Source organism: Ranitomeya variabilis, chromosome 5 (genome assembly GCF_051348905.1).
Source record: "Ranitomeya variabilis isolate aRanVar5 chromosome 5, aRanVar5.hap1, whole genome shotgun sequence".
Classification (NCBI taxonomy): domain Eukaryota; kingdom Metazoa; phylum Chordata; class Amphibia; order Anura; family Dendrobatidae; genus Ranitomeya; species Ranitomeya variabilis.
Genome location: NC_135236.1, coordinates 647,058,131 through 647,071,135, shown reverse-complemented (window position 1 = coordinate 647,071,135; position 13,005 = coordinate 647,058,131). Strand labels below are relative to the sequence as shown.

The window sequence follows — 13,005 nt, the reverse complement described above, 5'->3', positions numbered from 1 at the left end:
CGAAAAAAGTTTTCCAGGTGCGGTGATAGATGCACACAGATACAGGCTTCCGAAAGCTAATCATGGTGGAAACTACTTCTTTGGAGAACCCAGCTTGGCTAGAACCCAGGTTTCAAAGGCCATGCCGTTTAACACAGGGCCCCTGAGTTCTGGTGGCAAATCGGGCCCTGGGAGAGTAAGTCTGGACGATCAGAAAGTCAACAGGGGACGCCGACATCAAGTTGCATCAACTTTGTGTACCACGCCCAGCGTGGCCAGTCCGGAGCGACCAGGATCACTGGTACCCCCCCTCCGCCTTGATCTTCCTGATGACCCTTGGGAGTAACGGAAGTGGGGGAAACATGTACGGAAGACTAAACTGACGCCACGGAAGAACCAGTGTGTCCGCCCCGATGGCTTCTGGAACCCGGGACCGAGCTATGACCTCTGGCACCTTCGCGTTTAGTCTTGATGCCATCAGATCCACATCCGGAGTCCCCCAGGGAAGACAAATCTGTTGGTTTGTTGGAAGACCTCCAGAAGAAGTGAAGTCTGCCGCCCAGTTTTCCACACCCAGGATGTGAACTGCCGAGATGACTTAGTGGTTTCTCTCGGCCCAGCGGAGTATGTGTTCCACCTCGCGCATTGCCGCCTTGCTGCGGTTGCCCCCCTTGATTGATATATGCCACCATTGTCCGATTGAACTAGGATGGGGTGACCCGCCAGAAGATGGAAACGCCGCAGGGACAACCCAATCACCCGAATCTCCAGGACGTTGATCGGATGACGCGATTCCCGAGGTGACCAACTCTCCTGGGCAGTGACGGAAGCCACGGAGGCTGGCATAGGTAGTGACCACCAGCTAATGAACTGGGAGAAAGGATTTTCCCTGGATGAGGGAAGACTACAAAGTCCACTACCCGAGCACCTGCTTAACCAGCGGGGGGGGTACAAACGGCACGGTCTGTCGAAGGAGAACGGATTCCTATCCCAGGCTGCCAGAAACTCATGCTGCAGAAGGCGGAGGTGTAGCTGGGCAAAGTGAAGAGCTTCTATTGCCTCCATCATCTTACCCAGGAGCCCCATGCAGAAGCGGATAGAGTGAGGATAAGGACGACAAAGTTTGAAGGGCTAAAACCTTGTCTTGAGGAAGAATCACCAACCCGCGAGAAGTGTCCACGGTCATACCTAAAAAGGACATCTGCTGAGATGGAACGGGGGAAGACTTGCTTAGGTTTATCACCTAGCCCAGGCGAGAAAGAGTACCCATAGTGATGGGCATGAACTCCGCGCAGCCCTGGAAGGACGGTCCCTTGATTAGGAGGTCGTCTAGGTAAGGCTACATGACCATGCCCCGAGTGCGCAAAATGGACAAGATGGCCGCCATGACCTTTGTGAACACTCTGGGGGCGGTCGCGAGGCCGAAGGGCAAGGCTGTGAACTGGAAATGTTCCTCTCGGACAGTGAAGCGCATGAACTTCTGGTGAGGGGGAAAGATCGGGATGTGAAGGTATGCATCCCTGATGTCGATGGATGCTAGGAACTCCCCCTTCTCCATCAAGGAGATGACAGAGCGAAGGGACTGTATCCTGAAGTGTTGGACCTTGACAAATTTGTTTAGGAGTGTTAGGTCCAGGATGGACCTCCCTGTTCCATTCTTCTTCGGGACCACAAATAGGTTTGAGTAGTACCCCTCAAACCTCTCCTCCTTATAAGCCTCTTCCTAACTGTAATTAGCTATTCAACTGTTTCTTTTAGTAACCCTTTGTGAGTATACCTATACCTCAGAATGTATCCTTAAACACAATGTAGCTAACCCTTAACACAAATATAGCTAAAGTAAGATTGTAGGAAAAAAACAAGTAAAATAAGAGATGCAATTAAATTAATGAGTTAGGTAGAAATGCACACAGGTATATGACGCAGGATTCCCAAATACCTCTTCACTGAATCGCAAGTTACACTTAAAGGTGTTGCCGGACATTAACATCGATGGCCAATCATTAGAATAGGTCATCAACGTCTGATCAGTTGTTGCCAGTATCGACCAGAACTTCTCAGCTATGGAGCTGTACAACTCAGTTGACGTTATAGCCCTGCGGCCGTGAACTACACAGTTCACAAAGTTGTGCTGTGCAGCTTCAAAACTGAGGAATTCCGGCCAACAAAGGAAACAGCCAATTGGCAGTGGAGGGCGCGGATGTCGCACCCCCATGATCAGACATTGATGACCTATCCTTAGGATACGGCATCAATATTAACCCCTTCATGACCGTGGGATTTTTCATTTTTCCGTGTTCGTTTTTCGCTCCCCTCCTTCCCAGAGCCATAACTTTTTTTATTTTTCCGTCAATTTGGCCATGTGAGGGCTTATTTTTTGCGGGACGAGTTGTACTTTTTGAACGACATCATTGGTTTTACCATGTCGTGTACTAGAAAATGGGAAAAAAATTCCAAGTGCAGTGAAATTGCAAAAAAAGTGCAATCCCACACTTGTTTTTTGCTTGCCTATTTTGCTAGGTTCACTAAATGCTAAAACTGACCTGCCATTATGATTCTCCAGGTCAGTACGAGTTCATAGACACCTCACATGTCTAGGTTATGTTTTACCTAAGTGGTGAAAAAAAATTCCAAACTTTAAAAAAAAAAAAAAAATTGCGCCATTTTCCGATACTCGTAGCGTCTCCATTTTTCGTGATCTGGGGTCAGGTGAGGGCTTATTTTTTTGCGTGCCGAGCTGGCGTTTTTAATTATAGCATTTTGGTGCAGATACGTTCTTTTGATCGCCCGTTATTGCATTTTAATGCAATGTCGCGGCGACCAAAAAAACGTATTTCTGGCGTTTCGATTTTTTTTCTCATTACGCCATTTAGCGATCAGGTTAATGCTTTTTTTTTATTGATAGATCGGGCGATTCTGAACGCGGTGATACCAAATATGTGTAGGTTTGATTTTTTTTTTTATTGATTTATTTTGATTGGGGCGAAAGGGGGGTGATTTAAACTTATGATTTTTTTATTTTTCACATTTTTAAAAACTTTTTTTTTTCACTTTTGCCATGCTTCAATAGCCTCCATGGGAGGCTAGAAGCAGGCACAGCCTGATCGGCTCTGCTACATAACAGCGATCATCAGATCGCTGTTATGTAGCAGAAATACAGGTGTGCTGTGAGCACCGACCACAGGGGGGCGCTCACAGCTACCGAGGATCAGTAACCATAGAGGTCTCAAGGACCTCTATGGTTACCTTCCTGACACATCGCCGACCCCCGATCAAGTGACGGGGGTCGGCGATGACGTCATATCCGGCCGCCCGGCCGGATGCGGTAGTTAAATGCCGATGTCTGCGTTTGACAGCGGCATTTAACTAGTTAATAGGTGCGGGCAGATCGCGATTCTGCCCGCGCCTATTGCGGGCACATGTCAGCTGGTCATAACAGCTGACATGTCCCGGCTTTGATGCGGGCTCACCGCGGAGCCCTGCATCAAAGCAGGGGACCTGACGTCGGACGTACTTTCCCGTCCGACGTCAGGAAGGGGTTAAATGTCCCGGACAACCTTTTTAAGACAAATCACGCTTAAAAACAAATCACTCTCCAGCTCTTTCACAGATATAAATGCAGTTGCTTTTTGCTTAGCTGTAATAAAACCAGCAACTCACTGCAATGTCTGCCATACTGTTTGAGAAAATGAACTAGCTGCAGAGTTACCTCATTGTCACTGTCCGAGTCCTCGCTGCTCTCATTAGCCGCCATCTTGGCAGGACTTCTCACTGCAGCAACGCTGCTTTGAGATGCTGGGGTCAAAGCTGTAGATTTAGATATGGACTTTAGATTTCTGGCTGATAATGCTGGAGTGGGTACCTTCAATTAAACGAAACAAAAAAAATAAATAACAAAACTTACAAGTGTAATACTGCAATCATCTTTCAGGTAGGTTTACTAGGACTGATCATAGATCTTTCCTGACCTGCAACATTTGCCGGCATATCTTTTATTCCTGTTCTACCAAAGCACAACAAATTTTGAGACCTTCTGATGTAAACTGTTCCCCAAATGGTTTGTTTTATTTTTATGGAAAGGTCTGGCTCATTTTGCTTCTTGTCTGCCTTTCTAATGCTGCGAGCAGTCAAGTGTCGAGATCTGCTCTTAAATCAGCATTTGGCACAGGGTAACCAGATGCCTACAAGGAGGACGCCCGAGAGTGGAATAGATTAACCTCTGCCCAAGGAAGGTGAGCAAACTGGATGACAGGTTATGGCGAGCGTTAAGCCATCCTTAGGACTTACGGATTTTCCAGGCTCATCGCTATCTTCAGTTTCTTCTGAGCTGCTTTCATCAGATCTGGCAACTGCAGGAATTCCTTGCATCCCCTTGGCTGCAAGTGCTGGCTTTATTTGTTGTGGCGTAGCTGCAAGTGTTGGCTTTATTTGTTGCGGCGTAGCTGCAAGTGCGGTCTTTCTTTGTTGCGGCGTAGATGCAAGTGCTGTCTTTCTTTGTTGCGGCGTAGATGCAAGTGCTGTCTTTCTTTGTTGCGGCGTAGCTACAGAAAGCTGTAAAGAGGGGGAAGGCGAATCAAAGCTATTAAGTTATGGACTCTGTTACATAAGGAGAACTACAGCAAATACAACATACCTGAGGCTTCTCCTCCTCTGACTCGCTGGTCTCGGAGCTGTCTTGGGATGGCTTAGATTGTGCGACCGTCTTCTCATCCACTTCAGTCTTCACTACTGAAGATGAACGGTTTACAGTGATTTTGGTCTGGCTTGCCTGGTGTTTCAGTCCCTAAATATATAAAAAGTGAAATCTTAACGGCAAAAGTGGAGGCACTTGAATAACTTATGACTGTTAGTCCAGAATTTAAAAAAAATTAATAATCTTCAATTCTGTCTGCAGCTTCTATACAGACCAGGACGTTTCCAAATTAATGGACAATCCTCCCCAACTATAGTATTCTGATCCTGCTTGTTTGGAGTAAGTAAACGCATAGCTCTACATGGGAACTGTGGACACAAAGTGATGCATTAGATAGAAAAAATGAATAAAGTCGTGACTTAACCTACCACATTTTCTCCCGAGTCGGAGGAATCGCTGCTTTCAGAGTCGGCATCTGAATCCGCAACACGTGCCGGGATCGGTGCAGAAGTCTTAGGTGATGGGGTGCCTCTGGTTAGACCTGGGGTTTTTACAACAGGACAAGGCTGGGAAAAGCGTAAAAAAAAATGAAAATGGTTTAGCTGTAGTCTCCCCATACTAAAATGCAATAAAAAAATGCCATCATTCCCCAATGGTAAAGACCCGAGCGCTGGAACTTCTACTGGTCGAGAGAAAAATTGGAAGTAATAAGCGACATATGTACGTTCTTGCAGGTCATTCATGCTAGAAAAAAAAAACAAAACATATCCCTAACAAGCAGAGGTACCTCATCGTCACTGTCTGATTCTTCACTTGTCTCATCAGCCGCCATCTCGGCAGGAATTTTCACAGCCGCAAAGCTGCCCTGGGACAATGGAGTCGCCGCTGTAGGTACAATTGTGGACTTCAGCTTGCTGGCTGTGACTGCTGGAGTTGGTACCTTCTGGTAAAAACAGAAAAAAAGTGATTAAGATTGAAAAAAAAAAAGTCACAAGTGTAACAATGCAATCCTGGATAAGTGAATAAAGGACTCCCCGTCTTCAGGAGCTGGTGAAGGAGGTTTAGCAGAATGGATCATGAGCTGCAGCATTATTTATACCTTTTCTGCCTATTTTACTGTTCTACTCAGAATAGGAAAAAATAATTTTCTATGGCAAACTGCTCCAGTGACAGCCACTGAAGAGTCTTCCAGGACTTCTGAAGCCAAACCTTGCTTGACTCTGTTGCATGCTTGGAATCACCGTCCTGTTGGAAGCTCCAATTACATCCAAGCTTCAGCCTCCTCACAGAAGACATGACATTCCCTCCTCGAATTTCCTGATATTTGATTAAATCCATCTTGCCCTCCGCAATCTACAGATTTCCAGTGCCTGAAAACGCAAAGCATACGCGGAGCCTCCCCGGGCCGCCGCCATGCTTCACTGGAAGCCTCCCCAGGCCGCCGCCATGCTTCACTGGAAGCCTCCCAGGGCCGCCGCCATGCTTCACTGGAAGCCTCCCCTAGCCACCGCCATGCTTCACAGGAAGCGTGACAAAGGCCTTGTATGGCCGAAATGTTGCTAACTTTCCTGTGTATACACTGGTGTCAAACATGTTTGTGGAAGGAAGATACTCGGGGCTTTGGATTCTTAAGAGTACATGCAATTTTTTGAACCTAGTTGAGGGGCCATACCAAGTCTGCATGGGATATGGATTGGGGCATGGGATACATCTTGTTTTGATGCTTTACTGCAAGCATCCCCGGGCCACCACCTTGCCTCACTGCAGGCATCCCCAGGCCATCGCCATGCCTCACTGCAGGCATCACGGAGCCACCACCGTGCTTCACAACAGGCAACATTGGATCACAGTTGTGTTTCACTGTAGGCAGTGTATGCTTCATTCTTACTCATCCAGACAACAGCTTATCCAGAGGCCACGCCACGTCCAGGTAGTCAGTGATCTTTACGTGAAACTGCTTCAGGTAATCTTTAAAAAAAATGTCTGTAGCTGCCTCTCCTCCTCCCTCCATAGTATTTTATGAGCAGCAACTGTCATCTCCTATCTTAGTAATGTGAACAAGACAGAATTTACCCATGAATTCAGAGTGAAAAATCAGAGACCAGTCCAGGAGGAGAAAAGATTCTCTGATAAAAATTAGAAACTGCTAAAAATCTTAAGTCTAAGTAGTATTGATTTATGAAATTTATTTTATAACATTGAACTTGCAAACTCTGCTTCCAAATGTATCTCTAGGAACTTAATTGTCAAAGGAAGTCCTGGAAGATTATGGAGATGCTGTCAAAGTCATCTGACTTGAAACCGATAGGAAACCTTTGATGATATTTGAAGAAGGAAGCATTTGCAGCACGAAAATCAAGAATATTTGTGACCTGGAGGTTACGGACCATGAGAAATGAGCCAAAATTTATCAGAAACTGCCAGAAGCAGAAGTCTGGTTATGCATCCCTTGTGCAGCAGGTTATAACAGCCGGAAGGCCTCTGCTAAGTACTAAAGACACTTGTCATGTTATGTTGAGCCATTTACATTGTTCTCGTTTCATTCTGTTATTGCAAAATAACAGAAAGCTTTGTAAATAAACCGAATTTCCAATGGAGGATGAATTTTGATTTATGCTGGAAACTGACATATAGCCAAAAATAAAAACGATACTGGGTAAGAAGGGGGTCTCCTGGAAAGAGGCAGAACACAAAAAAACAGAGACCTTGTTTAGCCATCTTTTCATCATCGGTGGGCTCCAGAGGGAGGAATCATATGGGTGGTAACCCAACATGTCTGGTCCTCGTTTATTTCTGGATGCTCGGGTGTAGACACACTTGTGCCCAGGCATCTATTGTCTAGAAAAAGTCAGTTATATTATCCCTTCCTTACCTGACTTACGGGTTTCACAGGCTCATCGGAGTCATCTTCACTTTCTTCTGAACTGCTTTCTTCATCAGGCCGTGGAGATGAAAAAACTTCTCTTATTCCTTTGGCTCCAAGTGCCAGCGTTCTCTGTTGTGGGGTGGCCACAGCAGCCTATAAAAAGGGGGGGGGATATATTTTAAAGGTATGGATAACAGTTTAAAATATCTGATGTTACATTGAAGAGATATAGGTCGTGAATTATGACACTAGATCAAAAGAGACGTTACCTGATGTTCCTCCTCCTCCGACTCCCTGGTCTCTGAACTGTCTTGCGATGGCTTTGATTGTGCGACCATCTTCCCGGTCACAATAGTCTTGCTTGCTGAAGTTTGAGGCTTTACAGCAGTTTTATTCTGGCTTGCAATGACTTTCTGTCCCTACAAAACCCATACATAATGGAAAATTAGAATTATAGTGCATTGAAACATAAAAAAAAGTTAGTAATAAATATGAAATCATAGGAAAGTTATTGATATACCGGTTGCAGTTCCGAGTCGGAGGAGTCGCTGCTTTCAGATTCGGCATCTGAATCGGGAACAAGTGCCGGGATCGGTAGAGACGGTTTAGGTGATGGGTTGCCTATAGTCAGACCAGGGGCTTTTAACGCAGAACTAGGCTGGGAAGGTAGTAAAAAAGGTTTAGTTGTAATTGCCCAAATACTAAAACACAAAATATAAGAGAGATATGTCCTCAATGCCCTGTGGAAAGGCAGCTTGGACCACCACTAGTTGCTAGATAGACTGGCAGTAGGAAGGAGCCTCAGGGGCTGCAAGAGAAAATGAGCAGAGGTCAAACGCATGGTCTCCCAAAAAAGAAGAACAAAACGATGAAGTTCTTTCCCATCACTGCTGCCAGTCTGTCAGAGCGACCAATACAGCACAGTTTGATCTCCACTTTTTCACATCACTAAAAAATAGTCATACTAGGTAAAAAAAAAATAAATAAAAAAAAAAAATACCTCATGGCCACTGTCCGATTCCTCGCTGCTCTCATCTGCCACCATCTTGGCAGGACTTCCCACCACTGCAGCGCTGCTTTGGGACGCCGGGGTCATAGCTGTAGGTTTAGCCCTGGACTTTGTGGCTACTATGGTTGGCGTTGGCACCTTAAAGAAAAAAAGTCAGCAAATATAATATTGATGTCAAAAGTGTAAAACTGTAATCAAGGAAAAAGGAATATAGAATTACAAATTCTTCATTCTGCCCTTCCGGATTGGGATCCCCTCTAAAATAGAAGCCCATGTGGGGCACCGTGCAAACCGCTAATCATGCAGGTATCGCGGGATGACAGAGGGAGTACGTACATGCTGCAGTCGCTATTGACCACGGCATCTATGGAGTAAAAAGCCTGTGATTTTGGTGATCTATGATCGAGGTCATCGGAGCAGGAGACCGGCTGTCAGTCCTAAACACGCCCCAGGTGGACACTGTTCGGTGCCTCCACTATCACCATGGGTGTGCAGCATCCTGTGTGATACACCCCCCCCCCCCCAGATAATGATGTGTATGTGTGACACTGTTAGGGGGGTAATGACAATGGGCTTGATTTGTCAACACTGGCATGCCGGAAGTCAGACGCTCCCGATTCCGTAAAAGCCTCACCACAAATCTTGGGAATAAGGTCTGTGGTGTAAGGAATGCTGAAACTCGTTATGAATTTGATAGGAGGGGATTTACCATGACCCTGTCCTGCCCCATCTCCGGCCACATTGTTGGACCTGGGTGAAAATAGTTTGAGAACGCTAAAAGATGCAACATTTTGGTGCATCTTGGATGAATCTGGTATCTATTATGATCGGAGAGTGAATTTTATAGAAAGCTCTAGGCGGCTACCAGACACTTATATTAATGTGTTAAGCGACCATCACACTAAACAATATCGCTAGCGATCCGTGACGTTGCAGCGTCCTGGCTAGCGATATCGTTGAGTGTGACAGGCAGCAGCGATCAGGATCCTGCTGTGATATCGCTGGTCGTTGAACAAAGTTCAGAACTTTATTTGGTCGTCAGACCGGCGTGTATCATCGTGTTTGACACCAAAAGCAACGATACCAGCGATGTTTTACACTGGTAACCAGGGTAAACATCGGGTTACTAAGCGCAGGGCCGCGCTTAGTAACCCAATGTTTACCCTGGTCACCAGTGTAAAATGTAAAAAAAAAAAAACAGTACATACTCACCTTCGCATCCCCCGGCGTCCGCTTCCTGCACTGACTGAGCGCTGTAAAGTGAAAGTACAGCACAGCGGTGACGTCACCGCTCTGCTGTTAGGGCCGGCGCTCAGTCATTGCAGGAAGCGGACGCCGGGGGACGCAAATGTAAGTATGTACTGTGTTTTTTTAACATTTTACGCTGATAACCAGGGTAAACATCGGGTTACTAAGCGCGGCCCTGCGCTTAGCAACCCGATGTTTACCCTGGTTACCCGGGGACCTCTGCATCGTTGGTCGCTGGAGAGCGGTCTGTGTGACAGCTCTCCAGCGATCAAACAGCGACGCTGCAGCGATCGGCATCGTTGTCGCTATCGCTGCAGCGTCGCTTAATGTGAAGGTACCTTTACTTGTACCCAAAAATACAACCAAGTCAGAATGTCTGCTTTGCCCACAGATCCTCATAGCTAATCCCAGAAGGCCGAAGCTGCAGGGCTCAGTGGTTACTACCATTGGTTTGCTGCACGAAGGACAACATGGACATGTAGTGATAGGAAACAGATTGTGAGCCCCATTTGGGACGGCGATGATAATGGCCATTAAGCAGTGTGGACTAAGTTGTCGCTGTACAAGCAGGAGATATGACTGCACAATATTACCTGGGCTGCCTTCATCTCCGGTTCACTGTCAGACTCGTCACTGCTCTCTGAGCCCTGTGTGGCTGCTTCAGGCTTTGGACCCTGGGCACTAGCAACTTTTGCAAGACTAGCATGGATTGTCCTTTTCTTTGGTGATGTGGTTTTCTCCTGAAATACAAAAAAAAAAAAAGAAACCCATGATCCTTCGGGGAAACAAATTATTCTGGTGACTAATACTCTTGCTCCCAGTATGTAAAAGCAGGTGCGATCCCCAAGACTGCAAAATGTGGGAAACGACTAGTGGCTACAGGTCCAACTATGTTAGATAGTACTTGGCGACACATTTACATTGTAGGAAAGCCTCCATCCCTCCGGCCGCAGCGTTTCTGCTGCCGATTAAAGCACCGCACTGTCTGAGCAACCACTGGTCTCAGACACGTCAGCCTCACCAGGGCTCTGGGTTTCCCTGGTGAAGCCCCGTTTGCGGATATAATGGCCGTGTCGGCACTTGCCTCAGTTCCATCAATCGCTCTTGGTATGGACAGTCAGTCACAGCTTCGACCCTTGTTGGCTCTACTTTATCTTGTGAAGCTGAGACCTCCGACACCTTTTGCTCCAACAAAACAATGTAAAAATTGAGCATTAGAAAAGGTGTTGGGAAAACACGAGGATGCGAAGTGAAGGAGCAGCCCATAACGAGCCGATCACTTCTCAAATATCCGAGGGTGCCTCTGAACAAGATGAAATGTCACCGGTGTGTTTGGGCAGTTGCTCTTTTTTTTTTTTTTTAACTTTTGTGCAATTTTTAATAAATCTTTCTGCCGTGTATTTCTTTTGAACAAATCTGACATATTACGCTTCAAAATGAGCAAAAATACAAAAAGCGACATTACTGGCACAATTTTGATAATGTCGCTGCCAATAGTCTCGATCTCCACCTTCACTAGTCAATTATAATAGCTGCCCAGAAAAGGAGATTTTTGTGTACTCACCGTAAAATCTCTTTCTCTTAGCCTCTAATTGGGGGACACAGGACCACGGGATTACAGATGAAGAAAAGAGGGTCTCCTGTGAGACTCCCGGCATGGCTCCTTCCTCATAGCCATCTCTACTTCAACTGGGCACTCCATAATAGGGGGCCGAGGAAGGAGCCATGCCCGGAGTCTCACAGGAGACCCTCTTTTCTTCATCTGTAATCCCGTGGTCCTGTGTCCCCCAATGAGGCGACCGAGTAAGCAGATGGTCCCGACTGCTGTAAAGTGGCCTTTAGTCCTGTACATATTCTGACCCAACAGATCAAACATGACCAATCAATGCCGCCATGTATCACGTGGTACGGTGTGACCCCGAGCTGGCAGCTACATGTGTACATTACTCCTCTTACATTAGTAATATTCTATATACCTGTACCACAGTTTCTTCCTCGCTTTCCGTCTCGCTGCTTTCTGAGCTATCATCCGTCATGGACTGCAGGGCTGTGGGTCGGACCGGAGCTTTTTGGTTTGATGTCGGCACGTTACTTGGTGCCGCGGCTTCCGGCGTTGAAGGAACAAACTGCGACTAGATGAAGATAAATTATACACAATCTGCTTAAATTGCTGAGTAATATTGTAAGCCTTCCAGAAGTGGGGGTCTGGCCAGTGCAATCGCCACAGATCCTTAGTGCAGACTTGCATTCAAGTTTTGTAAAGCCCTCGTCTCCAGGCTGCAGTTAAAAAAAAACAAAAAAAAAAAACACATACTGCAAGCAAAACCTCACTCACCCTCACCAGGTCCAGCGCTGAGTTACAACCCAAGTTAAGGGTGTGTGATTGTAGTGCTGATGTCACTTTAAAGTGATCAGCGTCAATCAATGACCTCAGCGGATCTGAGCAGGGCGCTTCGCCTACATGTGAAGTGCTCACCGATTGTATGCAGCGCTGTCGATGTGACAGGAGCGCTGCGGACAATCAGACACCGGAAGCAGCTGTGGAGACTCAATAGACCCAGAAAGGGGAGGTAAAAAGCGCAAAACTGCAGCCGGCAGAAAACAGGAGATTTTTGAAAATGTAAAACCACTTTACATACAAAAACCTCGTCTGGCATATGGCAGGCTTGGGGGTCATTATTAAGACCTGGATATTAGGGTAACATCACCCCCAGGATATTATGGCGACATGGATTAGCTTACAGAGGATGCTCACTTTAAACTCCATAGATACTACAATCATCTAAGGAGTTAAGGCCAATCTGGTACCTGCTCCTGAGCCCTCATCTGGTACCTGCTCCTGAGCCCTCAGAATACTTATGCCAAAAAACAACCCCTAACAAATGATTAAGTCAGGAAACTTCTAATAACCAGACTTACCTCGCTGTCATGGTCCGATTCCTCGCTCTTCTCCATAGTGATCGTGGAAGATTTCCTTGCTGTGGTGCGACTCTTAGATGCCAGCGTCGCAGCTGCAGTTTTGGCGCTCCCCTTCTTAGCCTTTGTTGCTGTCGTTTTGGCTGCTCTTGACGCAGCGGCTTTCGCCTTAGAAGCTGTTGGGGTTGGCGACTTTTGCTTAATCAGAAAAGATGGGGATCGTTAAATTTATTAACTGGCTGGAGCATTTGGCAGTGAATTTAGGTCTGTATTTATGGAGCGGCCTCAGGAGTTGAGCCCACAGCACACGCAGCGGATGCCGGCTGTGTTACACAAAGTCATCTCTAAGTACAC

The 13,005-nt window shown here is 46.4% G+C and overlaps 1 protein-coding gene across 4 annotated transcripts in view; it reads right to left on the bottom strand.

The window, feature by feature from the left end:
- Positions 1–13,005, bottom strand: part of LOC143776671 (uncharacterized) — a 61,915-nt gene that overhangs the window by 28,768 nt on the left and 20,142 nt on the right. For 2 of the 4 annotated variants that reach the window (XM_077266319.1, XM_077266320.1), the window contains exons 9-20: positions 12,655–12,849; positions 11,712–11,867; positions 10,329–10,475; positions 8,479–8,625; positions 7,999–8,136; positions 7,748–7,897; positions 7,485–7,631; positions 5,400–5,555; positions 5,041–5,178; positions 4,613–4,762; positions 4,267–4,530; positions 3,689–3,841 (exon numbers count right to left, since the gene is read on the bottom strand). In XM_077266319.1, the coding sequence (XP_077122434.1) occupies positions 3,689–3,841; positions 4,267–4,530; positions 4,613–4,762; positions 5,041–5,178; positions 5,400–5,555; positions 7,485–7,631; positions 7,748–7,897; positions 7,999–8,136; positions 8,479–8,625; positions 10,329–10,475; positions 11,712–11,867; positions 12,655–12,849 (1,941 nt within the window). The remainder of the gene's footprint in view (positions 1–3,688; positions 3,842–4,266; positions 4,531–4,612; positions 4,763–5,040; positions 5,179–5,399; positions 5,556–7,484; positions 7,632–7,747; positions 7,898–7,998; positions 8,137–8,478; positions 8,626–10,328; positions 10,476–11,711; positions 11,868–12,654; positions 12,850–13,005) is intronic. The other 2 variants (XM_077266321.1, XM_077266322.1) reach the window with 1 other exon arrangement.